General features: G+C 39.0%; 2 protein-coding genes across 3 annotated transcripts in view; one reads left to right on the top strand and one right to left on the bottom strand.

Moving 5' to 3' along the window:
* Positions 1-3276: 3276 nt before the first annotated feature.
* The window catches only part of LOC115628761 (lachesin), a 66180-nt gene continuing 43713 nt past the window's right edge, over positions 3277-25743 (bottom strand). The window contains exons 7-10 of the mRNA XM_030524977.1: positions 23813-23932; positions 20251-20421; positions 19375-20007; positions 3277-3599 (exon numbers count right to left, since the gene is read on the bottom strand). Coding sequence (XP_030380837.1) covers positions 3277-3599; positions 19375-20007; positions 20251-20421; positions 23813-23932 — 1247 coding nt within the window. The remainder of the gene's footprint in view (positions 3600-19374; positions 20008-20250; positions 20422-23812; positions 23933-25743) is intronic.
* LOC115628701 lies at positions 9390-25278 on the top strand. Of its 2 annotated transcripts, none has more exons than XM_030524882.1 (6): positions 9390-9950; positions 11037-11206; positions 20877-21053; positions 21121-21200; positions 24179-24622; positions 24677-25278. In XM_030524882.1, exons 5-6 carry the CDS (start codon positions 24220-24222, stop codon positions 24730-24732), a joined length of 459 nt encoding a protein of 152 aa, XP_030380742.1. In that variant the 5' UTR covers positions 9390-9950; positions 11037-11206; positions 20877-21053; positions 21121-21200; positions 24179-24219; the 3' UTR covers positions 24733-25278. The 2 variants fall into 2 exon arrangements, with proteins under 2 accessions (XP_030380742.1, XP_030380740.1); XM_030524880.1 differs by having other exon boundaries at positions 9400-9950; positions 24173-24622; positions 24677-25122.

Raw genomic sequence — 25743 nt, 5'->3', positions numbered from 1 at the left:
CATACATACTTATATAGCCGCCACATAAATTTTGCACAATGCAGCGCACAGTCAAAACGAAGGCAACGAAATTGAAATAGAAGCAGTTAACGATGTCGGGCAGATACTCGTAGAATTGCCAGAAACTGCAACGCCAGTCGCACAGCTAGCACAACAACAACTGGTTCTATTTAAAAAGGAACCAGTTCCGAAACACCAATGCACTCGAAATAGCACTGACAGCATAGTCCTCTGATGCTTCGGGGTTACCAAATATTAATGGTAGTAACGATCGTTGAGTACAGACGGTTTTCAGAGTGAATTCTCGGTCAGGGAGTTTTTCGAACAAGGCATCCAATTGGCAATGCGATTCGCTGACAGTTTAAGCTGCAGCTTAAATCCTTGAAAATGGAAACATTAACAGGCCGCTGGAAGTCTTCTCCTAACCTTAACATATTCTGGAGATATTTAAAGCATACCGAACTGATCACATTAGACTATAAGTATAGCCTACACATAAAGAAGATAAGTGAAATGCTTTTTCTTCAACTCTTATTTAAACGATTTCCAAAAAGGGGGAGGTTATCAATTCGTCGGTATTTTTTGTAGAACAACAATTATTTTATGTCGATAATACTGAGAAGCATGTTTAATATATATTTTGTATTTGTAAAAATGCATTTTAGTTGGATTTAGCAGTTTATTATGAAATCTGAGAATGGCTATTGGTGTTCTAGGCTTATCTGCTCCGACTTAGTTTCTCGCTTAAAAAGTAATTTAATGGCTCCTTTTTTAATTCTTTTCGAGTTTTATGCTTTAATTATCTCTCTCCTTCTCTCTCTTCCTTGTCAAAAGCTTTTATTTCCAGCTATCTTAAGAAAATTCTCGGGCCAGCGACATAGCTTTCAAACTATCTAATAAATCTTCTCCCACCACGTTATTCCTTAATCTTAGTCTTAAATAATTGTTGACTCAAGTTTCTAAGTTTTCCTATATTCCATAGTTAGCTGGGAATCGGACTGGATTGTGTCCGAGGCGTTATTAAATAGTGGGATTGTTTCAATTTATAGGCATATATTAAGTCTCTATTTATGTTTGTCATTTAACCAAATGACAGCTGGGCACGATTCCATTTAAAGTAAGGATCGATGAAAACATGCGGGATCAGGACGCATCACATGAGTAGTTCACTTATAGAAAGCGAAACTTTAAAAACAGTTTCGAATTGTAGAATACAGTGGACCTCGATATAGTACAGAACAGTAATATTGTTTCCGTCGACTTATTGGAAAGTAGATGATTAGTGGTCTGCCATTAATGGTGTTTGAGAGTCCTGTAAATGAGGCAAAGAACGTAGACTCAAGCTGGGTACAAACCTCAAATGACTTTTTCATTGAAGTGCAGCAAACGTTAATATGCAAGAGAATTGAAAAATACAAACAAAAGCTCCCGAATGAGTGCGTTAAAAAGCACTCTTCTTTAAGATGTTCGCAATTACACTTAAGAATATACCTTGGTTAAAGAAATAGGTCGAGAAATGAAGTAAAATTTCCGCTCGCTTAGTTTCAAGAAAGGTTTATAACTAAACTCAAAAAACGTAATAACAAATGTCAAAATGACGCCAAATGAGGCAACAATTTGAAAACCCGCTCCTATTTATTATAAATGAAGATCGAACAATTTCTAAAGAATATAGTCTGAATATACAAGTATGTTTGATATTTTGTGGAATAAAGTGTGCATTTGTTAAGAATATAACTTGGTTATCCAAATAAGTTGCAATATAAAGTGATATTTTTGATTCGCTTGCGACTACTAGTATTTAGGTTTCAGGGTAAGTTTATAATTAAACTCAAAAAACGTAAAAAACAAATATGAAAATGCAGTCATTGAGACAACAATTTGAAACCATTTCCTTTGTTAACACTCCAGTTTATTTTGAACATAAATCTGACGCTTTTTAAAGAGTAAAGTCGGAATATTTGTTTTATGGTCTGTGGAATAAAGTGTGCATTTGTTTTTTTTTAAATTTAATGGACTTACAATATTCTCGATCCCTGAAACTATGCATTCTGCAGCTCACAGACTCGAACTGATTTTGTAGCACAGCTCTAATCAGGACTCGCAGCAGCAGCAGCAGTTGCCCTTGTCGTCCTTGTCGTCATCATCGCAATCAGTTTCAAGTCAGTTGCTGCTGCCTGCTGCTGCTGTTGTTGTTGTTATTGTTGTTGTTGTTGTTGCTTCTGCCGTCTGCAGCTTAAATGGCTCTTTGGGCCACTCGACCCCTCGCGCGCGCCCCCTTCTTCCGCCCATGGGCCACGCCTCGTTGCGCAGCTGTTTGTGGCCTTTAAAATTGCTTTTGCATTGCAGCCAAAAATGAGAATAAAAACAAGAAAATAGAAAAAGAAATTAGAGAACAGAGGAAAAGTTGCTGCAAAGTCGGCATCAACATCAACATCAGCATCAGCATCAACATTCAGCATCAGAGCCAGTTTCGGCTTCATCTCCAGCTCCAGCTCCAGCTCCAGAAGCAACATCATTTTTGACTGCTGACTGCATTTGCTGTCATTTTTGTTGGACTTGTTGTTGTTGTTGTTGTTGTTGCTGTTGCTGTTGCTTTGCTCTTTGTTGCTGTGCCGGCTAATTTGTTGATTTCATAAAATTTGTTATCATTATTAAGGATGATTAGTGCGGGCCTTTGTCTCCTGGCCGCCGGCCAGCTCAACTTTGCTTGCATTTTCTTTTTTTAATTTCCACCAACTTTTCTTTTCTTTGCTTTTTTTTTGCTGCCCCTCCCACAGGGCCATGCTTTGCTTCACTTAAGCCAGCTTAATTAACTAGATCAAGGCACTGCCTATTAGCAGCCACTTAGCAGCAGCTCTAATCAAATTCCTTGCCAGCTAATACAAGTATTTGATTAGTTCGACTGCCCCTCTCCCTCTCCCTCCCCCTCCCCCTCAACCAACACCCTCACATAGATACAAAAAAGAGCAACAAAAAAGAAAAAAGTGGAAGCAATGGGTATTTCTCACGCCCTAATTTATGCGTCGATGGTGCGAGGCCTGACTCGAAATTATACGCCACTTGCCCGACGCCTGTGTAAACAAAAAGGGACCTCAAGTCGAGGGCTCGGGGGCTCGGGGGCTCGAGGCGGCGGGCCCGCAGTTGGAGCTAGCTGGTTAAACGCTTTAATTGAAATTAATAACCACAGTCGGTGGATGTCAGTGGTTGTCCGTGGTTGTCCGTGGTTGTCGGTGGTTGTCAGTGGGGCAGTCGGCGTTCCTTCAATTGTTTTCATTAAAAGTCAATTTTTTGCTTTCTGGCCAACGGCGCTTCTTCGGCTGCCGCCGCCGCTGCCGCGCCAGCCTCAGTTTCAACTTCAACCCTTGCTGAGGAGGCAAGCTCGAGGCTGCCGCATTTTGAGGCGCGTAAATGTAAACGATGTTCGGCCGCATAATTTTGTTTTGGCAACTGTTGTGGTCCTGCACCCTTCTCCTTCTTGTGGCCAACGACTTGGGCTGACGACTTGAGCTGGGGGGCGGGACCGAGGCAGAGGCGGAGACGCAGACGCAGACGTTCGGTGGCAGAAGCGTGAACGTGAAGCGTGGAACGTGCAACGGCTGCCAAGGGTCACGCGGCTTGCGCTGATTGAAAGAGAAAGTGCCTACAAATATGATTATATTAAATTTTTGGTAACAGGCCAACTCTTTAAGTGTTGCATCGAAAGCGCAACAAAATGTAGACTTTTGCGAATTTAAAAAGCAGCACAAATAATTATTAGAAAAGGCTTCACACATGAACGGCACTTTTTCTTCAACAATATTTAACAACAAACATTTAATTCAATCAAATAAATTAAATATGAAGGTGAATTTAAATTCGTAGCAAGCAAAAACGAATCAATTTTGATCAGAAATTTAAGAGCAACCATAATACTTCGTGTGAGAATTAAATATCCATTTAAGAACAACTCGAGAGGTTTCGTGCTAAGATAACAAGCTAAAGCAAGATTAGTTTTAAGCAGTATTGTTGGTTTTGTTTTGTTGAACTCTTTCCTATGCTTCCTTTGCACATTTAAATGCACTTTTCAAAAAGAAACAAGGAACTAACATAATTGTGTTTCAATAAACTTGTTTGCGCTTGTTTAAAAAGGAAGCGGCAGGATAAGAATGTATAAGACTTTTAAGCTATGTACGAACGAGTATGTAGCTGTGTTCGAGGTACAACTTTTGTAAAAGAAATATAACGCGTAGTAATCATTTGAAATAAAGAATGTTCTGTACGGACCGCCCCTTCGAGTTCCAATTTATACACTTGTTCTTTTTCAAAATCTTTTTTTGCGTTGAAACATTTTTTTTTTTAATTATTAGTATTTATTTGAACCTTTCCAAATTTTTTAAATTTCAATATTTATTTTACACATATGTATGTACAGAGTATTTCGAAGTCGGGACATCAGGCTTTAGCTTTTCCACTTGCTTTTACATTTATTATTATTTTTTGGCGGCACATATTCTTTTAGTTTTTTGTGTTGAAACCATTTTGTAAATAATTATTAATAGTTATTATATTTTTTTAACCCTTTTTTGTGTTGAAACAATTTTTTGAAACAAATTATTAATATTTAATTGACAGCTGGAGGAATCTCAAACGTAGCTGAAACTTATTAAATTTGTAAATTGTATACATCTTGAGAATAAGGAAATATTCTGCTCTGGCTCTTAGAGCTGTTTTCAACTTTAAAAAGTGGAAAAGTCGAGCCCTTTATCATAAATAACCCATGCTAGGCAACTCAGCTTCCAAGACAAGCATTAACAGCCATTTATACTGCACTACAAAAGTCGCTAATTCTTGTTTAGTTCTAACTATAAGGCTTTTAATTAATTGAAATAGAAAGCAGATCACCGTTTGAGAAGCGCAGATGTGACTTATCCTCTACAAGTACTTTCCCTTCAACCATTGCTAGCCGATAAAAAAGGCGAAGGAGACACTCATCCTGATGTCCATCTAGTCTTATCAGTGCCTGATTTAAATGGGATGTGCGGCATTATAATGAGCCAATTCTGGCCTATAACCGATCCATTACTATTGCCAGAATGATGTTAGCCCTCTTTGGGAAGGGTAGAAAAATGTGGCATGCGGTCGCTGACGTCACAAAAAATGCAACTGAAACTATTTTAATGAAGTGAAGCGCAAATTTGGCTACACACACACACACACACACACACACACACACACACACACACACACACACACACACACACACACAAGCACATAGACACACGCACACTAACACACACAATTTGGCCGCTCATTGTAAGGCTAAAACAAATACAAAATAGATGGGGGATAGCGAACTGGCTGGACGCCTGAAAGCTCCAGCGCCGCTCAACCGCAAAACTTTTCACACGCACACACATTTATATGTATTTGTATGCATATATGATGTATGTACGTATGTGTGTGTGTGTGTGTATGTGTGTGTGTGTGGGCACAATGCGGTGTCAAAAAGGAACACAAATGAAGTGGCATTGTTGGGCTACAGCAAGCTTAGTGGCTGCTCCTGCCGGTACTGCTGCTTAGTGGATAGACATGGGGGGGTGGGGAAGGGGGTGAAGATGTGGGAATAACCACTACTAGTATGGGGCGGGGGGCATGGGGGGGGGGGCTTGTGGACTACAACGGTTGGATGGGATGGGTGTGGAATGGGTTTTGCGTGAACGCGCAGCCAGCATTCCAACATTATTACGAAATTACGATAAATGTCATCGAGTTGTCACTTTTGTAGCGCTATTCACACACACTCGCCACACTCACACGCGCACACACACACGCACACACTGACACTGACACTAATACAGATGCGTGTTAAGTACATAACTCTTGGCATCGTCCTCGCCGCTGCTAAGCCAAGCACTAGAACTGAAGCGATAGTTTTTTGTTTTGGCTAAAACTACTCACATAGCAGCTGGCACAGTGCAGGCCATTTAAGTAGAAGCACGAAGAGGTAATGCAATGAGAGAATGATGTTGAAATCGAGAACTCATTCTAGATTTCGTTTCGACATCTTAACAACATTTCATGCAAAGAGGGCAGCATTTTTAATCGTGCACCTTAAGAGACAGAAGTATAATATTAAATATATCATTGTAGGAATGTATATACTTTTGCTATCCTGTATGAGCAAAATGTATGTTTGAAATTACTTTGCACATTGTCTTACGCCATTTAGCTATGGTTTGTAATAATGTATTTGTTAGGACTTATAACTCCGTCAAAGGAAAATCCAAGCTGGCCGACTATTGTGCCTAATTTGTTCAAGCAAGCTTTAGTTAATATTTTCTGTACATAATTATATTAAAGGTCTACTTTTTTTTAAGTGCTTTGCATTCTGATTGATTGGTAAATTATATTCTTGCTATCCGTTTTGGCAAAGCATAAACATACTGAGTTGGGGAAAGGCAACCCATTTCCTTTCAGTTATATTGCTGGCATAGTAATATTTGACAATGTTTTGCTTTGGTTGAAACGCTGTGGTGGGGAAGGGTGAGTACAGAGTATTCAAAAGTCGGTCGGGCACGATTTTAACGTTCTACACAATAGTGTAACTCAATAGTTTTTTGGTTTTGGCTTTCAACAACAACTTTAAAATTGTAATTTACAAACTTCGTATAACGGTGCGGCTTTCATCAACTGCTTTTGCAGCGAGATCGAATTAGCAGTGTGTGTGAAGAGCACAAAGGGAGTGTCGACTAAAAACTCAAAGCTCAAGATCAGCCGCTGCAAGAGAGAGCAAGAGAGCGCTACCAATTTACATTGTGTTGATGAGAGCCAGAGAGCTCTGCAGACGCAGCCAAATTACATAATGTTATATTTAGTTATGTTATGTTATATTTAGTTATGTTATGTTACAGCGCGATGTGTTGATACAAATAGCAAACAAATTTACACAAATTTAAGGCAAACAATAATTGGTTTAATTATGGCTGTGTGTGTGTGTGTGCGCTTCATCGAGCTATTCCTAAATAAAATTTGCAATTAATACTCACCTCATGTACTTACATATCTCTAGTTTGGTAGCTACAGTTATATGAGCAGCACTGTAAATAAGCAGGTATGTGTGTGGCTGGCTGTACTGGTGGAGAGAGAGACGCTCTCCCACTGCCATATCACCATACACCCATGGCCATGGCAGGCCAGCCCAGCCCAGGCCAGGCCAGGCCAGGCCAGGCCAGGCGAGCATGCTCATTGCGGTTGGGAAAGTTATTTGCTGTGTTATTTTCACAACAGTTTCCGCAACTTGCGCAGGAACGGATTTCCGTCTGAGCTTGAGAGCCAAATTTGCGCATCTGCTGGCACTGGCACTGGCACTGGTTGATGAAGCAAGGGGCGTCGACATGGGAAGAAGGCAAGAGGGGGAGGAGTGTAGAAACGATCTCTGGACAGACGCACTCAGCTGCCAAAGTGTTGTCTTGTCTCTGCTGCTGTTGCATTCTCAGCTCCTTCTTCAGCCCCTCCTCCTCCTCCACCTCCTCGTGCGGTCCAATTGAAACTGTAACATTTGCATTTAAGGTCCCCAGTCGCTGTCTGTTTTCCACATTTCCCATACAGCACAAAAGATTTAGTTTCTTATTAATAATAAATATATTTGTCCTTTATTTTTGTAGAATTCTTTATCCATGTGTTTTGCCATATATACATATATATGTATATATAAACATATATACGTATATATATATATATTTTATTTATTTATATATAACTATATATTTATATATATACATATACATATATATAGATATTTTTTATTTTGATATAATATATATATGCATATATAAGATTGGTTTTGCTCTTTATGCTTCACTTACAGCTTACAGACAAGTATATATATACACATATATATGTATATATATATTTATATATATGTATACTTGATTTATATGCTATATAGACGTCATTATGTTCGCCACGTAATTAGGTATGTGTTTAGTTTTATTGTAATTAACATTTAACTTGCAAGTTTCAACTTAAAACCATTTAGCGTTTTAGTTCGTTTAGTTTAGTTTTATTTTAAGATTAATATAGTACATTTACTTATCGAATGAAATGTATACAATGAGTTATATATATTTATATATATATATATATATTTTTTTTTTTAAATATGTAATATTCTTGCACATTACAAACTGCTTGCTATATTTCGAATTGGTATTATACTTTAGTTTCTTTCAGTGTATTTATATAATTTTCGTTTGCTATATACAAAGTTCGCTTTGATTAGGTGTTGAAAGTGGTCGTTCCTCTATATCTGGCTTATCTCGATCTGACATGAAACTGAAACTCTTCGTTTTTATGCAATTCTGAAACATTGGAATTCTGAAAAGCTGTATAGTCTGTATATTCAGATGAGATAAGTTCTTTAGATTTCAAATGCGTGGCAGCTCATATTAATTTTCAATTCGAGATATCAAATATTCTCGTGTCTTGATTGCTTTCCTTTTAAAAAGGCAGTTTAAGAAAAGGGGAGAAACAAGTGGCAGTGATGGTAGAAAAGGGCAAGCCAACCAATCCCTTGGCTTGATTACTCAATTGCAGAGCCTGTGAACCCCAAAATCAAGAGCTGTTGCTCTGCACAAACGTAAACCCTATGACTAGTCAATCATGAAGTGAAACAGAAATGAGCTCTGGAAATTGTTAGGCTCCGAAAAGGTATTTATAAGAGGGTCGATTGAACCACTTTCTTGCCTTATATCTGAGCCGCTCTACATATACTTATATATTCATTTATACTCGTATGTATATATGGTGTATACCTAGGCATATATTGAATATATATTCAGGTTCTGTTTGCCTTACACACAAACATATCCATCGGCAATTATTTGTTTTCTGATTTCTTCTATTTCTTTATTATTTGTAATTGCAACTCGTTAAACAGTACTATATTCCTCCTCATCTCTTCGGCTAGATGCAACATGAATTATTCATTTTAGGGTTAATTTTATTTTATTATTAGAACTCTCGCAAGAATACTCGTACTTTTTAGTTTGTAGTTTTTGCTAATAATGGCACATAATATTATTGTTTTGCAACTTTTTGAAGTTCTCGTCCATATACTTGTACGTGTATATATATAGGTATTAATATATATATATATATATTTCATTTAAAAAAAAAAACACTCGAAGCTCTACACCATTTACCCGAAGACAAAAAAAAAAAAACCGCTTAACACTTTTAACAACCATTTCTTAATAGTACTTTAATTAATTTATATATTTTTTCTTATTCTTTTTTTTACAATTTTTGTCATCTTATTGTACATGCGAATCTATAGAGTTGCCGCAACGCCTCGAAGTATGCAACGATGTGTGTAGTATGTGGCATGTGGTGTGGCAGGTGGCAGGTGTCAGGTGTCAGCACTGATTGCAACAACTCAACTCAGATGAGGATGCAAAATAATACACTAAACGCAAACCCAGTTGCCCAGTAATTTGGCAGGCCGAACTAAGTAAGTGGACAAAGAAGTTTTTAATTAAAGTGCAACAATGGCAGCAACAGCAACAGCAGCAGCAAGCAAATAAATAACCAGAATAATCGAATGGCCGACCGGCCAGACCCAAAACTGCCAGCAATCGAGACAGACATGTCAAAGCAATTTGAGTGGACAGCCAACCACACACACACACACTCACACACGCACAGACACACTTAATGGCAGACACAGACACATTGCAAGTTGCGGGCCATCCCACATCTGACTATATAGTAAATAGCTCAAATCAGAATTCAAATTAAATTAAAATAAATACACGCCACAAAGTACCCAAGACGAATTGAAGACATCATAATTGAATTTCGACCAGCCCCGAAATGGAGTCCAGCGGGTTGCATCCTGCATGTCTACAGTAAACTCTCCAGTGCGCGACTGCAACCAAACCAACTAGATTGAGTGTAATTCGAAACTGGTAAGTGATCTTTGAAGTACTAAGGATATTAGATTAAAGCAGAAATATATGTTTGCTACAGCAAGGGCTCGGAAGGTGTAGCCCATGTCTGAATAGTGACAGGACTACTACTCATTATATACGATTACTTGAATCAGGCCCCTAAATAATGCTACGTTTAAGCAACCACCAATACAAAATTTAATAAACAAAATAATTTATTATATAATAATTAATTAATTAATTCAACTCTTGGAAATTATTTAAAACTTTAGTTAGTCCATTAGCGATTAGCTCTGAATCGCATGGGATTGGAAATAAAAAATTAAATATAAATAAATTGAAGAGATTTATGTTAAACTAAGAAACCGAAAAATATGAACAGTAATTAATTTTTTAATCTTAAATCGTTTGAATTTTGTTCATCAATTTGAGATGTTTTTGTGATCATTTCGTTTTAAGGCAGATATTAAGAGCAGAAATGGCAAATTTTTAATTTGGGAATCAGAATTGTGAAAGTTAGGTTCTTGAATTATCGAATGTATTTGAGAGATATAGAACTTTGTTTTGTAGAGAATTTTAGGAAAATAATTTGAGGGATGGCAGTTTCTGAGAAACTGCATTTTGAAGTCTCCAAATTATATATTTTGAAAACAAATCTCCACACGAACATTGTTCGATCGTAAGTCTTCGCAGAAGGATTAAAAAAATCATCTAAAAAGAACTTGATGCACGATTTTAAAATACAAATTCTTCTCCTAAGCTTTAGAAGTCTTACATGAAGATGTTTTTTTTTTTTTTTTTTTTTTTTTTGTGGAAACAATTATGGAATGTCGACAATAATAGTCGCTGGAGTTTAATGAAAGTGCTTGAGTAGCATGTCAGCTTTTTTAATAAGAAGAGGTACTAGCTTAATAAATTCAAGTGTTGAGAAATCAACATTTATTTCCACAAAAGGCTTCTCAAGGCTTTAAAAGTGAATTTCAAGTGTTGCAGAGAATTAAGAGTGCTGGGAAATGATGTACATTATAACGTTATTTAATATTTGGTACACACTGTACTTGTATTCATATTTGTATTTATTTAATTTGGATTTTCACTTTTCAGCACTTGGAACTTAAGAACTGAAGAAATGAGATTACTGCAAGTGGCAGCTGTTGCTTTGACTCGGCTGCCAGGCATTTGAGAGATTACAAAAGCGAGCCAACTAGCACACGTCACAACAACAGCAACAACAACAACATACACCACCCACTCATCCACACAAACACACACATGTATGTACACATTGCAGCAACATATTTTATTGTTATTAAATCAAAAAACTTGAGTAAGTTTCGGAAATACAAAACGCAAAATGGCAGTTCACTGAATTGCAAGGGGGGGTCTGATGTGAAGGAGGGGATGAAGGGGAGGGGGGATGGTCATACGTAGCTTGTGTAACAACAATTCGAGTTGATTGCCATTTGTTTTTGGGGAGAGTGTTGTGGGGCAAATGTTTCAAATGCGGCTGCGTCCAAGTTGTGTGTTGCAAGTAACAACAAGCGGCCAAACACACAGGAACAAGTAAAGCACAACACCAACAACACCAACACCAACAACAGCAACAGCAACAGCAACAAGGAGAACAAAAACAAGAGCAACAAGAAGTAGCAACATCAGCACCAACAAGCGGCGCATTCAATTAAACTTCCGCCAAACATGAAGCTTGACGCCTTTCCCTTTCCCCTCGCCTTCCCTTTGTCCGTCGTCTTCATCATCCTTCGTCCTGCTGACATGCCTCTTCAGCCCATTCAGCTCGCACACTGCCATTCATTCGCCTTGAGGTTATAAAATAAACATGTTGCCACACACAAAATTTAAATAGATACAAGTTTTGCAGCGCATAAAACAATAAACCGCAGTAATTTAACAAAAAAAAAGAAGAAACAAAAAAACAAAAACCAAGAAGAAACAGGAAGGAAAGCATGACAGCTTGGCAGCCAGGCAGCCGGGCAGCCAGACAGAAAGAGATAGTGGGAAAGTGAAAAGAAATGGCAGAGAAAAAGTTGAAGAAAAGGCATAAATGGCTCTCTCTGTGTGTGGGTGTGTGGATGTGTATGTGTGTGTGTTGTGCGTTTTGTGTGTTGTTTGTGGCAGGAAAATAAGAAATTAAAATACAATTTAAAAGTACGCAACAGAGCAATTAAGCGGCCTTTCTTTTTACACACAAGCGCACTTCATTACAAGCGGCGCAACAACTCGAATAGCAACAGAAACAGCAACAAATTCAACAACTTGAGCCACAATCATAAGTACAACAACAACAACAACAACAACAAATAATAATAATAATGTACACACATGTGAACAAAACACAGGCAACAGCCATTGGAGATGGCCGTGTCATGTGTTTGGGATTAGTTTGATTACCATTTTTGGCTTCGGTTACATTTTCAGAAGGCCTTTAAAAAATATTGTTTATTTATTCAGGTTGTAAAAAACATGTGAAGCGAACTGTTAAGGAATATTCTATTAACAAGAAAATAACTTGCATGTTTTCTGTGCAGGAAACTAAAATTTTAAGCTTCTCAATTTCTCTATTTGTATTTCCTTGTTTTCATTCAATTTTTAAAGAGTTATGGGAAAGCTTAAAAATGAAATTATTCTGTTGTTCTTTTTTTTATCAGAAAGGTTGTTCATTTTTATAGATTTATGTTTCGCAATATTTTAAATTCTCAACTCTCTGTGGGAGAACTAAATGCAATTAATTCTTTGTTGGGAAAATGTTGTAGGGGGCTTTTCAGGTTAGTATTTGTTTGTTTTTTCTTTTTTCAATTTTTAAAAAGATATGTAGGTAAGCTTAAAAAAATGAAATTATTTTGTTGTTCTTCTTGTTATAGCCTGTACCCAAAGGGTGAAAGGCTATACTTACTTTTTAAAAAAATTTTTTTTTTTTTAATTTTTTCCTTTTTGTGGAGAGTACAGGCTATTTTACTGTCGGGCTTGCTCGACTGTAGCGTTCTATCTTGTTTTTTATTAGAAAAGTTGTCCATTTTTATAGATTTATGTTTTGCAAAATTTTCAATTCTCAATTCTCAACAGCACAGAGCTGTGTTCTCAAATGTGGGAGAACTAGATGCAATTAGTTCTTTGTTACGAAAATGTTGTAAGGGGGCTTCTCAGGTTAGTATTTGTTTGGTTTTTTTTCAGTTTTTAAAATATGTGGAAGAGTTTAAAAAAATTAAATTATTGCGTTCTTTTTTTTATCAGAAATTATGTAAATTTGTATACATAGATTTATGTTTCGCAAAATTTTCAATTCTCAACTCTCTGTGCTGTGTTTTGTGGGAGAACGTGGGAAAACTAAATGCAATTAATTTATAATTACAAAATTGTTTAGAAATTCGTCGTCTTAGCACATATTTGGAAACATTTTTTATGATTGAAATAAATGGTTTGTTGTGGAAACTGATTCCATTCCACCATGAAATTGATTCTGCTATTTATAAGTATATGAGTACATATTTTCTAATTGCGAAAATAACAGTTGTACGTTTTTAAAATGGGAAAAAGTTAAAAAAAAAAAACAGCCTTAAACAAATTAAATTCAATTGCAAGCCAATTGATTATATTGACAATTGACAAAGCGCCCTTTAAATAGTGTTGTTGCATTTAATTTTCAATAAATGATGGGTTTAAAGCGCTGTTGAAAAACACAAAACAAAGTCAAATGTATTTTTTGCTCAGCAATTTTCTTTCTAAAAAGTTGAAGAAATTTGTAATTCTAAAAGATTCTTTGAAGATTTTAACTTTGAGCCGTTTGATTAACCAATGCTTATCAGCTCTTAATTCGCAATTAATCTTTCTCTAATTAATTTGAAAGGATCTCCCCCCAGTAATTTGAAAATAATGCAAATAATTTGTATTACATAGATTTAAGTGCAATCCTATAGATATATCCTGTGGACAATTGTAATATTCCCCTCTAATGTACATGCAACTGAAAAAGCCTGCTACATTAGTTGGCAATACAATATTTTAATACAAAAAAAAGAGAAAAATACTAATTAATTCAAATTTTTAACAAATTGTTTCTCACTCAGCATCATTAGTTATTTGTATAGTTCATTGATAAGGTTTAGTGGGAGTTTTTTTAAGACGAGTACATTTAATTCTGTTTTTACACGGTCTTTTTTTACACGACTTTGATGTAACACGGTTTGAAAATTAAAAAAATGCATATATATTTCTTTAGAGATAAGGAACCGATCAACTATTTTTGCATATTTTTTACACGGTTGTTTCTGGGACCAATCTAGCGTGTAAAAACAGAATTACTTGTAGGTGTACTCTACACAATCACGCACCCATCCCTAGTTCTGCATGTGGCAAGGAGACAACACAAGATGCGCGCGTTTACAGCCCAGAAAGTGTTGCATGCTGTTGGGCAGTGGGTGTGGGAAAATGTTTTAGTTAGTGCTGTTGTTGTTGTTGTTGTTAGTGCTGCCAGTGTGGCCATGTAATTTGAAACACTTGTGTCAACGCGCTGCCAGAAGCAAGAACAGACCCGCACGCTGCCATTGTTGTTGTTGTTGCTGTTGTTGTTGCTGTTGCTGTCAGCGTCTTATTATCATCATCAGTGGCAGCTTTTGGCGGTTTTGTATATTTGTTGGGCTCCTTGCCTGCCAAATGACAGAAACACTACAAAGAGGTGGTGTTGGGGATGGGGATGGGGGTGTTGGTGGGGGTTGGTGGCAAGGGTGGAGGTCGATGACGATGACGATGACGACGTCAGCAGGGGTTTAGTGCAAGTTGTTGTTGCTGTTCGTGCTATTGTTGGGCCGCCGTACAGTGAAATTCACTTTGCCAAAAAGTTTTCATTTCATTAAAAAAGTGCCAGTGTGCGTGTGTGTGTGCGCGTGTGTGTGTGGTTTACTGGCAGGCGAGTAATTCATCAAACCAAATCCAAGAAAACTAGCGAACGGGCGAAGCTTTTTGCCTGCAACAGCAAGAGGAACAGCAACAACTGCAGCTGCTGAAAGGAAGTTGGCAAAGTCGCCAGTGTGCGGCAACGCTCGAGTTGCCTTTGGCCTTATCTTGCAAGTTGGCGCAACAAAAGCTGGCAAAAGATGTTGCACAGACATCGTAACAGAGCCGTCCGGGAGGAGATTGGAATGGGGGAAAAGGGGGGATAAGGCGCACATCGGAGCGTTGAGACGTTGGCCGGGTAAAGTTTTTAACCTTTTGCATATGCATGACTCGAGCGGCGAGCAGGAAGCCCAGCGAGCTGGCGGGGAGCAGAGTGCAGTGGAGAAGGTGGAGTCCACACTGTTTGGAAGTTGATGAAACGTGGCGTCTGCTGCCAGGCCATAAGCACTCCAAATATACAAACACACACGCACACACACACACACACACACACCTACACACACATGATTGTTGTGAGAGCTCAGGGAACTGGTTCGGAATGCAAAGTTCAAATATTTGTAAAGCTATGCGTATTTAGAAAAAATCTTATTTAACTTCAATATTGTAGTTGACTTTAATAAGATCCTCCGGTCTATTTAAGTTGTGGATCAAAGTGCCAGCCCATTTTTGTTTTAATTTGATTTAAATACAAATCTATTTATGATGACAAAGCACGGTTGTCTTGCAGCCAAAGAAAAAAGGGACAAGGAAGTTAGCTGAGATGGAGCGAACTCTGGTTTTCATTGCAAATAGCACAGATGAATGAAGTATTAACTGCACACAAGACGAGCCTTCAAAAGTCCTCTTAAGTCACCGATTTTTTTAATTTTTTTTTGTATTTTTTATTTTTTTGAATATCCTGAGATCACTTTTGATTTTAATTGAAAATGTGTAATGGGTGAATGGTCACATTAAAAGAAGAAGTAGAAAGTAGGGATGTAAGTCGAAGGGAATATATCGATGCATATGTCCAGCGATGTGTCTTTAGAAAAAACTATGCATCGCAAAAAAATCCTTGCATCGATGTTTTAAAAAACTTTCCTTAGAAAAAGCTGCTCATATTAGGGAGAAAATCAACAGAGATGTTTCAAAACAAACACTTTTTTTTTAAATCCAAAGATGCTGTCATAGTATTTTACTTAATGTTCTTAACCAATAAAGTAGTCGTAATCCTGACTTTTCATGAATTTGTTTATGGTTCTCTTGGAAATAGTCTCATCATATACAGTTTTAAAAACAAATCCATCCTACATTTTAGGCATATTAAGTGCGACATTACCAACAAATCAAAATAAAGATCAAATGTGCTCAACCATCTAAAATATATAACAAAAAAAATACAGACGAATTGATAAACTCCTCCTTTTTGAAGATACATATTTCAATGAAAACATAAAAAAATACAAATATACCTTCTAAAGTAATGTGACCGGCCAACAAAACATGAACAATGTTCGATGTTTGCACAAATATCAATGGATCGGCGCTGCAAGACATCGGAAAACATCGATGCATCTTGTTAAGAACATCGTCGATGCGCGATACAACGATGTTTTTTAAGTCCCTAGGAGAAAGGGACAAACTGTGAGGGAAAATAAAATAGCAAAATAATGAAGCAATCTGAAATCTGAAATAGAATTTAAAAACGACACCCAGCTTAGATACTTTAAAATGTATATTCACTTTCGAAGACTTAAGAGCCTTAGGGTCGATGAAGTAAAACATTTCAGAAAGGAACAAGCAGCTGCGCTATAAACTATATGTTTAATGATAATTAATTCGAATTAGTTGGCAGCTGTTGTGGAGAAGACTTGCTGCTAGGTAGTTCTCAGAGCTGTGCAACTCATGCGTTTAAAGCGACACAGCTCTGTGGCAAACACACACACACACACACACACAGAGACACACACACAGACACACACACTCGAACATGCTTGCATATACTTGTATGTTTGCCAACTGATTGTTGCGCCTTCACTTGCCTGCTGGCTGTCAGCTTGGCTGAAAAATGTGTTGCAGCCGGCCAGGCGCGTTAACGTTGCCGTTGTACACACATATACATATACATATATATACTTGTATGCATATATATGTAGATAGGCACACACACGCGAAATGCTTGTACACAAGTGCTTGTGCTCGCTTGTTTTGCATTGGAATGTCAAATTGAATGACAAGTGTGTGTGCTGCGCAAAATGTAGCATTTAATTTGCATAAATTATGTGTACTTACTTAATTTTTGGCATTTGCTGGCGGCGCAACTTTCGATGTGAACTGCACAAAAAGTAAAATAAAATAAATCATACGCCATGGCGGTTGACAAGACGAATCTCATTTGGGCGCAGATGATGACAACCGAGTTACTCAGTTACTCAGTTACCCAACCACCCCCAGCCCAATGCCTTCACCTTCTCACACCTAACGAGAAAATAAACCTCGCATAAACCTTGCCACTGATTAATGTCAACCAAAGTCAACAGAGCAGAAAGGGGCTAAGAAATTTTTGACCAGGCCGGGGATTGGCGTTTTTATTAATTGATCTTTTTTCTATCTTGGAGGGGCAGCGCTCAAACGAAAGAAAACAATAATTAATTGATTGAGGAAATTGGTTTTATAATTAAAAACCTGATACCAAAAAAAAAGGTGCCATCATTTTAATGAGTGTTGCCTTCAAGTCCTTGCTGGCTTCAAAGCCACAATTGAAACAGAAACAGAAACAGAAACTGAAATTGTGCAACAAACTAAATGAAGAAGAAGCAAGCTGCCAACAATTTGAGTGTAGAGTGTGCAAATTGTTACTAAATAGCAGGCTAACGAGTGAGTGGCTGCCTAATCCCATTTGGGATCAAAGACTAAATGCTGGCCGGTGCAAAGAAATTGTGGCATACATTTGATTTCCGAATTGAGAAATTTCAAATGAAATCCATGGCTTCTTGATAGCAACAAGCAACAAAGTCGCAAATGAATCGCTTTAAAATAAAACACAACACTGTGCAGCTTAAAAAGTTAATGCTTTCGAAGCGTAGCAAAATAAATATATTGAAATATTTTATATTTCTTCGAAATATGTACTAAGCAATCATCAGGAATTAAACATTTAGAAAATATGACTATTCTTTATTGTAGTCACTCCATCCTTTCTGGTTTATTTAAATGCTACTGTACTTTTTTCTTTGATTTGCAAAATAAAGTAATGAAAAATTGAATTTGAAAAATTGTCAGTTGCGAGGCAGTGGGACCGCAAACTGTTGGCATTTAGTCGCATCGAAATGCATTTAAATTCAATTGTTGTCTCGAATACTCACACACACACGCACGCACGCAAGCACATAGATACACACACACACACACAAGCACACACACATACTAGATGGGCTAAAATTAAACCTTAAGTGCCTGAAACGCTTACAATCGCACTAAACTAACTGTAAATGGGAGACCATAAGTACACACACAAGTTAAATATAAATATTTATCAATGTGTATATATATACATATATATATATACTTTGTAGGTATGTAGATATGAATACTCAATACTCACACTGCAATTTTATGGCGCGCCCGAAAGTAGCAGCGCATCCTTTGCTCTGTGTGGCTGTGTATAGTGTGTGTGTGTGTGTGTGTGTGTGTGTGTGTGTGTGTGTGTGTGTGTGTGTGTGTGTGTGTGTGTGTGTGTGTGTATAATTTGTTATAAACAATTCAACATTTGCAACTACAACATGTGACTGTGTCGGGTGCAATGTTTATGCGTGGCCTGAAAATTGTGGGTTTCGATTCAAAAAAGTTCCTAATTGCGACTCTGAATTGTGATTTTTTTCAATCAGCTGGGAATATTTTTTTCAAAATGCTTTTAAGGTTAGACTCTCTAATAAACTGAACTGAAAAAGTTAAGTCTGTAAGTTCGAAATTGTACTTGAATAGAAGAGAGAAGAGAAAAGTAGGGGGACATGGGACGGGAATACCATTTCATCATTTTATTTGAAGAATCTAAATAAATTCAACATATATAGGGCAAGGAGAGAAATAGGGGGAAATGGATAGGAAATAGATGCGCCACCATTTCTTCATTTTATTTCGGTATCTTAATAAATTTATCATAAATAGAGAGAGGAGAAGAAGGAGGGAAAGAGCGCTACCTTTTCATCACTTCATTTTAAGAATCAAAAAATGATTTGAACATAAATAGAGAGAAGAGAGAAATACTTTGCAATAGGAGGGGAATACCTTTTCCATCATTTTATTTGAAGAATCAGAAAACTAAATTGAACATTTCACAATCGCTCACGATTTTCGGACAACGCATAAACATAGCCTGTGTTTCTTCTTTTTTTTTTGTTGTTTTTTTTTGTTTTTTACTCGACCCGGTCCTGGACCCGGGGTGTGAACGCCTGCGCCCCAAGCTGAAGCTGAAGCCGAAGCGCGTATTATAACAGAGTGAGGACTGCCAGTGCTGTGCACAAAGTTGCCGCTAAGCCCGGCCAGAGCGACAAACCCATTAAGAGAGAATGTCGCAGCCAGCGATGGTGTCGCTGATAGTGGCCTAGGGCCCAAGCCCAGGGCCAGGGCCGTAGCGTCGTTGCGCCATTGGAGCCGAGCTCGTTGTTGTCCATGGCGCCGCGCACTTCCGTCTTTCCGGCCCCATTGGGGCCGCCCCCATTGCTGAGGCCACCGCCGGCCCCATAATAGGGCGGCTTACGTGTGATGCCTGAGCCTCCGGCACCACCCGAAACACTGCCGATGCCATTGCCGAAATCCAAATCGATGCCGCTGCCTCCATTGCCACCGCCGTGTGTCTGCTGGTGATGATGATTGTGATGGTGGTGCTGTTGTTGGTGCTGGTGGCCGCCACCACCGCCACCACCACCTCCGCTGCCCGGCTTATGGGTGGGTGGCTTATTCCCGTTGTTGCCGGTGTAGTAAACATGCGGCGATAAGGCAAAGTCGCCCTCCTCGAAATCCTCCGCCGAGCCGTACAGTTCCTCATCCTCCGGCTGGTAGGTGACTTTGACTTGTTGTTTTAGCTTTAAAATGTCATTGGCATCCGCATCGCTGCCAGGGCCTGTGCCGCCAGCGCCGCCGCCCGCTTTCCCAGACGTGGGATTTTTACGATTCGGACCGGGTATTTCTGTCATATGCGGAGAGAAAAACAGATACAGAGAGTGAGAGAGAGAGCATGTAACGGCCAGGATGTTAACGGTAACTGTGCCGGCAACGGTAATTGAAACAAAGGTGCGAACGCAAAATCCACACTCCCATTTTGCAGAATGCCAGAGCATATCCGCCATGTGTCGTCGACGCGTCGCGTTTATTGTTAAAAAAAAAAAAGTAGCGTGGGGCGGGGGCGCCCAACATGGGGCCAACAACTTACCGTACAACCGTATGCTGCTGTCAACCTCTCCAAGTGAGTTCTTCGCTATGCAACGATACGAGCCCACATCATCCTTCTGGAATTTGCGAACAATCATTGTCATTTTGGTCTCGTACATGGATTTCGACGCCTCCTGCACATGGTATTTGCCCGAGGAGACAATCATTTCACCTGTTGATGGTGCGAGAATAAGAAAAGGAGCAGCAGCAGCAGCAACAAATTGGTATTAGCAGATAGTATATTGTAGCTTGTGTAAGATAACAATGGATATAAGTATATTGGAGATATTTGCATTTTCAAAAACCTACATAAAGAGCTCATGTCAAATCACTTGAGTCTGGTGTGTCTTAGTCTGTGAAACACTGGGGACTTTTTGGGTTTTGCGTTGTGCCATAACTTCTTTGATGGTCCGATGACAGATTATTAGCTTAAAGCACTGGAAAACGAAAGACACACTACCTGGCCTAGTCGAATTTTGTCTTATTTCTTTGTTTAAGATCTGTCCTAGGTAGGACAAGTATTAAGTAGTACAAGTATTATAACCTTGAAACTGGTCTTTCTTAAGAAAGCAATTGTCTGCTACGACCTTTAAGATTTCATGCCATTTCATTTCCATTTGTTTTTAGATCTCAGCGCACCTTGAAATTACATTCAATGACAGCCATCGGGAACTCTCATTTCTATTCAGTCTTTTGTACATTCAACAACAATTTTTCACCCCGGAATATATTTTTGTACGCTTTCTGCAAAACTTCTACAAAAAGGTCCATAAAATAGGACCAAAAATAAAGCAAACAATAGAGGTAAGTGGAGCACACAACGATGCCAATATAGAAGAGGCGTATCAGATGAGCAACGCATTCCTTTCAGTACCGATTTATAGCGCTTGGAAGACCGGAGGAAACTATTTGCCATTCTATCAACTGGACAAGACTGCCTTGCCCGCTCTGGTGAGTTAATTAACTATTCTAAATCATGGCATAATGCCACCGATTTCGTTCGTTGGAGCGAAAGAGCGTACTTGTGTTGTGAATTGGGATCGGAATTAGGATTAGAATTGGTTTAGGCAGTGATTGGGTAATAGTTTAAGTTATGGGTAGAGTCGAACAGGATGTTTGCCAAATGCCAAGATTAAATGTCAAATGTGCGTAATGCAGTTAGAGAAGGCGACTAAGGACTACAGACAACAACAACAACAACAATAACAACAATTGATGTGACAAGGTGGGAATGCAGACGAGGACAACTCGTAGTAGGACGAAGGTTATGGCTTGTTTGCAAAGGGGTGGTGGTAGTGCTGTGAGGGGGGTGGGGGGATGGTTGATGCCTACTTATGGTCATGTAATACATTTGCTGCTTAATGATTGAGAAAACAACAACATCAAGAATAACAACAGGCATCCAGCCAAGCAGGCGAGCAAACAAGCGGCCAGGCAGGCAGGCAGAGAGGCGGGGGAGGAGGAGGAGGTGGGCGAGCAGGCGTTGAAACAGATACTAAACTTGCTGTCTGCAGAAGCGACACACACACATGCATTTCACTTCATGAACTCACACACACACACACACACATAGAGAGATGTTCATTGAAGCATTAGAGTGGCAAATGAAAACTAAACATTGAGACATTAGTGCATGAGACGACCGAATTTATGCTTTGTGGCAAATTTATAACGCGCTCTTCATGCTCATCAACAACCAGCATAGAGAGATGCCAGTCCTTGCTGCCATTGCTGTTGTTGTTGTTGTCGTCCTTTTAATGTGTGTTGACATTTATTTTCATCTGTTTGCCAACAACAAAACCTACTACGATCTCGCTCGCTAAAAGGGAAATACATGGCACTATATTTTCTAGAAAAAAACCCCAAAAATTCCAAAATTTCTTTAGTAGTCCTGCAAGCTACAGGCTAGTTAGTTGAGTGGAATGTGCAGGATTTAATCTGTTCCCTGAGTGACAGCTACTAAGAAGTTAGGTTCTAGACATTTTCTGAATAGCACTGTAGAGCCAAAGACAGAACGAAGAGCGCTAAAAGGGAACTAAATTTCAGTACATTTTCTAAAAAAAACTCAAAATTTTGTTAGTAGTCCTGCAAGCTTATACAAGTAAAAACTATAATCTAGTTAGTTGAGTGCAATGTCCTTAGTAGCTAGACTAAGAGCTTAGCACTTAGCCAGCCATTTTCTCAATAGTATCGTAGAGCTAAGACACCCTCACAGAAAGGGAAATAAATTTGTTACTCCAACTTGTTAAAAAGGCTCTCCATCTAATTGAAGGTTCTTCTTTCCAGCTCTCATTTACAGTCCTATCTTGTTAATGGTATTGTTAAGTATACTTAGCTTTCTGCTAGATCGATCCTACGTCTTGTACGATATGACAATCCTTTAGAGATTCAAATGCGGCTTTTCGGACTAATTCATTAATTCATAAATTTTTGAAGTAAAACTTCTCACCTGAGTGAGGTTTTCGAAAGCTAGATCGGCAACCATCTGTGGATGGATTTTTGACTGATTTTCTACGCTTTCTTCTCTAGCTACTTATAATTGTTTTTGCAGCCATTTTCTAGCAGGTTTTCTATTTTTTGTTAGCTTAAGCGGTTGTCTAGCGCAATAGCCGAAAGCGATAGGCATTTCGTAGCCTTTTTTTTCAAGTGAAACTTACATTAGTAAGTCAATCTCAATCACCAATCTCAAACAAAAATGAACTAAAATTAACCATTAAGTTATACAACATCTTGACACATATTCCCATGCAGGACTTTTTACACACATATTTACATAATTAGCTCTGCTGCCTTTGCCCATGGACTGGGAGTCGAACGATAAGATAGAGTCTAATTACTTGTAGCTTGGAAGGCACAATTTTTTCTAACCATAGCTTAAAACAGATTTAAAATCATAACTTTCGACAAATTGGAGCTTAAAATAGCGCCAATAAGATGGAGAGTCGGCTCTTCTTGTGCCTCTGCTGCCACTATGGCTGTGGCTAATTGAAAAGTTGCCGCAACAACATTCTTGTCTGACTTTAATAATAATTGCATGTTGTTGCATACGCACAGGCGCGCACACATGAACGGGCCAGTTGCAGCCGAGGTGGTAGAGCAGCAGCAGAGCTGTTGGCAAGACGGGCAGGACAGAGGGGGGACAGGCAGGCAGGCAGGCTGGCTGGCTGGCAGGCATCAACAAATCACTGCAACTGTTGTTGGTCAGTGGCACGTCTATGTAAATTATTTTTAGTAGCATACTTTACGGCGCAAAAGTTCAACGAGCAGCCGAGACCAGTAGTGGCCACTGGGCTCGGACAAACGTGCCGCTCTGACAACTGACTAATGACAACGGCAGCGTCGCCTGCGATGACGTCGTCGTCGTGGCTATGGACGAGGACGAGAATGAGGATGGGAATGGAAATGAGGACGATGGTCGCACATGCTGCCAACGTCCATAAAATGCCAAAGTAATGATGCGATGCGCTTGCCCCAAAACGGACGACAGCTGCACATACACAGATACACTCCAATACACACACACACACACACACACGGAGAGATACACGCACATATGAACTTACCCGTATCCTTAATCCAGTAGTTAATTGATTTGGGCGAGGCCTCAACGTGACACTCGATTTGAACATCAGTGCCAAGCGGTGCGCCAACTAATTGATTCGGCACTTGTATGACAGGATGAACTATATATATAAGGAAAGAGAGAGGGAGAGAGAGGCAGAGAGATAGAATATACATACATGTAGATAGATGTGTATGCGATTATCAAAATTATTTTCAAACTCATACATATTACAACTTATGTACATAGCTATTCCTTAGTTGTCAGTCTAAAGACACGTCATCCAACGATTTGTACAACACATACTCCTTCAAAAAATAGTGCTTTCCTCTTCAATTTCTAATCAAACTTTGAATCCCAGCTGCAGTTCAGAAGGAGACTACAACCAACCATCTAATCCATATCAAAATGCTGGCATACACCAAGTTGCTGGCCGACATGGGCCAACAGCTGAGCTTGAGCGCCCGTACTGGCATACTGCCCGCCGGCTTCCGTCCCACACGCAACACCTTGATCTGTGCCGGCGCTACGGCAGCCGCTTGTGTAGCCCTTGGAGCTGCAGTCAAGGCTCTGCGCCGTCGCAGCGATGGTACCCTGAAGTCCATAACCAGCTCCAAGCTGGCCGAAGAGCTACCAAAGTCGAAAAGCTCAGCAGCTGCTGCTGCTGCTGCCACTGCTGGAGGTGCTGGTGGTGCTGGTGGTGCTGGGGAGCCGGATCCGGCTTTTGTCAACTGGCGCCGTGTGGAGGACACCTCCGATTGTGACTCTGATATCGATTGTGATGTGCAGCCGAATCCGAATGCCAACGCTCGTGAGTTAATTGAGAAGAGCATTGAATTACAACTCAAATAATGCCTCCCGCCAGGTGTTAAGAAGGCATACTATATACTCCCCGGATCGACCCAGTCAGAGCCACAGTAATGCGGGCATAGGCCTTGGAGTCCTTGCAGTCGCTCTCAAGTAATATATTTTTAATCCGTTCCCCGTTATATGTCGTTGTGCCTGCTGCCGATCACAAATTTCAAAAGTTATTTCCGGTCTATTCTACATCTAAATTTCTTACGCTTGTTTTGGTTTTGGGAGTATCCTTAACACTATCCTATACTTTGACGCCTTGGAGGCCCTTCAGTCAAGCCCATACATATCCAAAGCACTTTTCGGCCGCCACGGCACAGCGATTTTCTTTCAAGATTTCGTTCAAGTTCGCACAAATTTCTTCGTTAACAAGCAACATAAAGAAAATGGAGCTCCATCAATAATACCTACCTATAATATGCGTCCAATAAAAATATATAACATTCGTGCTTTGAACTGGTTGCTTAAATATTTGTAAGCCTCCCCCCTCCCCCCAGGCGAATGGGAAATAGAAACGTGGAATTTTCAAAATAGCTTCGCGAGATAAAGCATATACGACTGTATATAACTGTATTGTTGTTAAAATAAAATAAATCAGAGCTCCACATCATATATGCGATAATGTTGTGTGCGTTTAAAAGACTTTGGAAGAACAATTGTGTACAAGCATTAATTAGCTTAGGTCCAGTAAAAACTTATTCCATTTAGTAAGTTTTTTCTTTGTATGCACATGCTATATGAAGTATTGAAGGATTCCTTTATGGCATTCAAAATGTCCTTTCCACGCATTGCGAGCTATAGATCGTTGTGATGAGGGACCACAAATTTTCCATTTTATTTTGGCAGTAAATAGTTTTCAGCAGATATTTCAAATTAGTGTTGTTTGCAAAAATTTAACAATTAGTCAATTATATGTTTAAAGTTCTCATGGACTTTTTGTTCCTGTGAACAAACAAACTAACAAACTAACTGGTAGAATATTTCTACTCTGCATCTTTGAACTTGACATCGACTCTTCTGGTCGTTTTGTGTCAGCTTTCGAGCACTCCAATTACTAATTCATTGGGTTTTACATCA

Source organism: Scaptodrosophila lebanonensis, unplaced genomic scaffold (assembly GCF_003285725.1).
Source record: "Scaptodrosophila lebanonensis strain 11010-0011.00,11010-0021.00 unplaced genomic scaffold, SlebRS2 tig00000123-arrow-arrow-pilon, whole genome shotgun sequence".
Taxonomy (NCBI): domain Eukaryota; kingdom Metazoa; phylum Arthropoda; class Insecta; order Diptera; family Drosophilidae; genus Scaptodrosophila; species Scaptodrosophila lebanonensis.
This window is presented reverse-complemented; position numbering and strand designations above follow the sequence as displayed.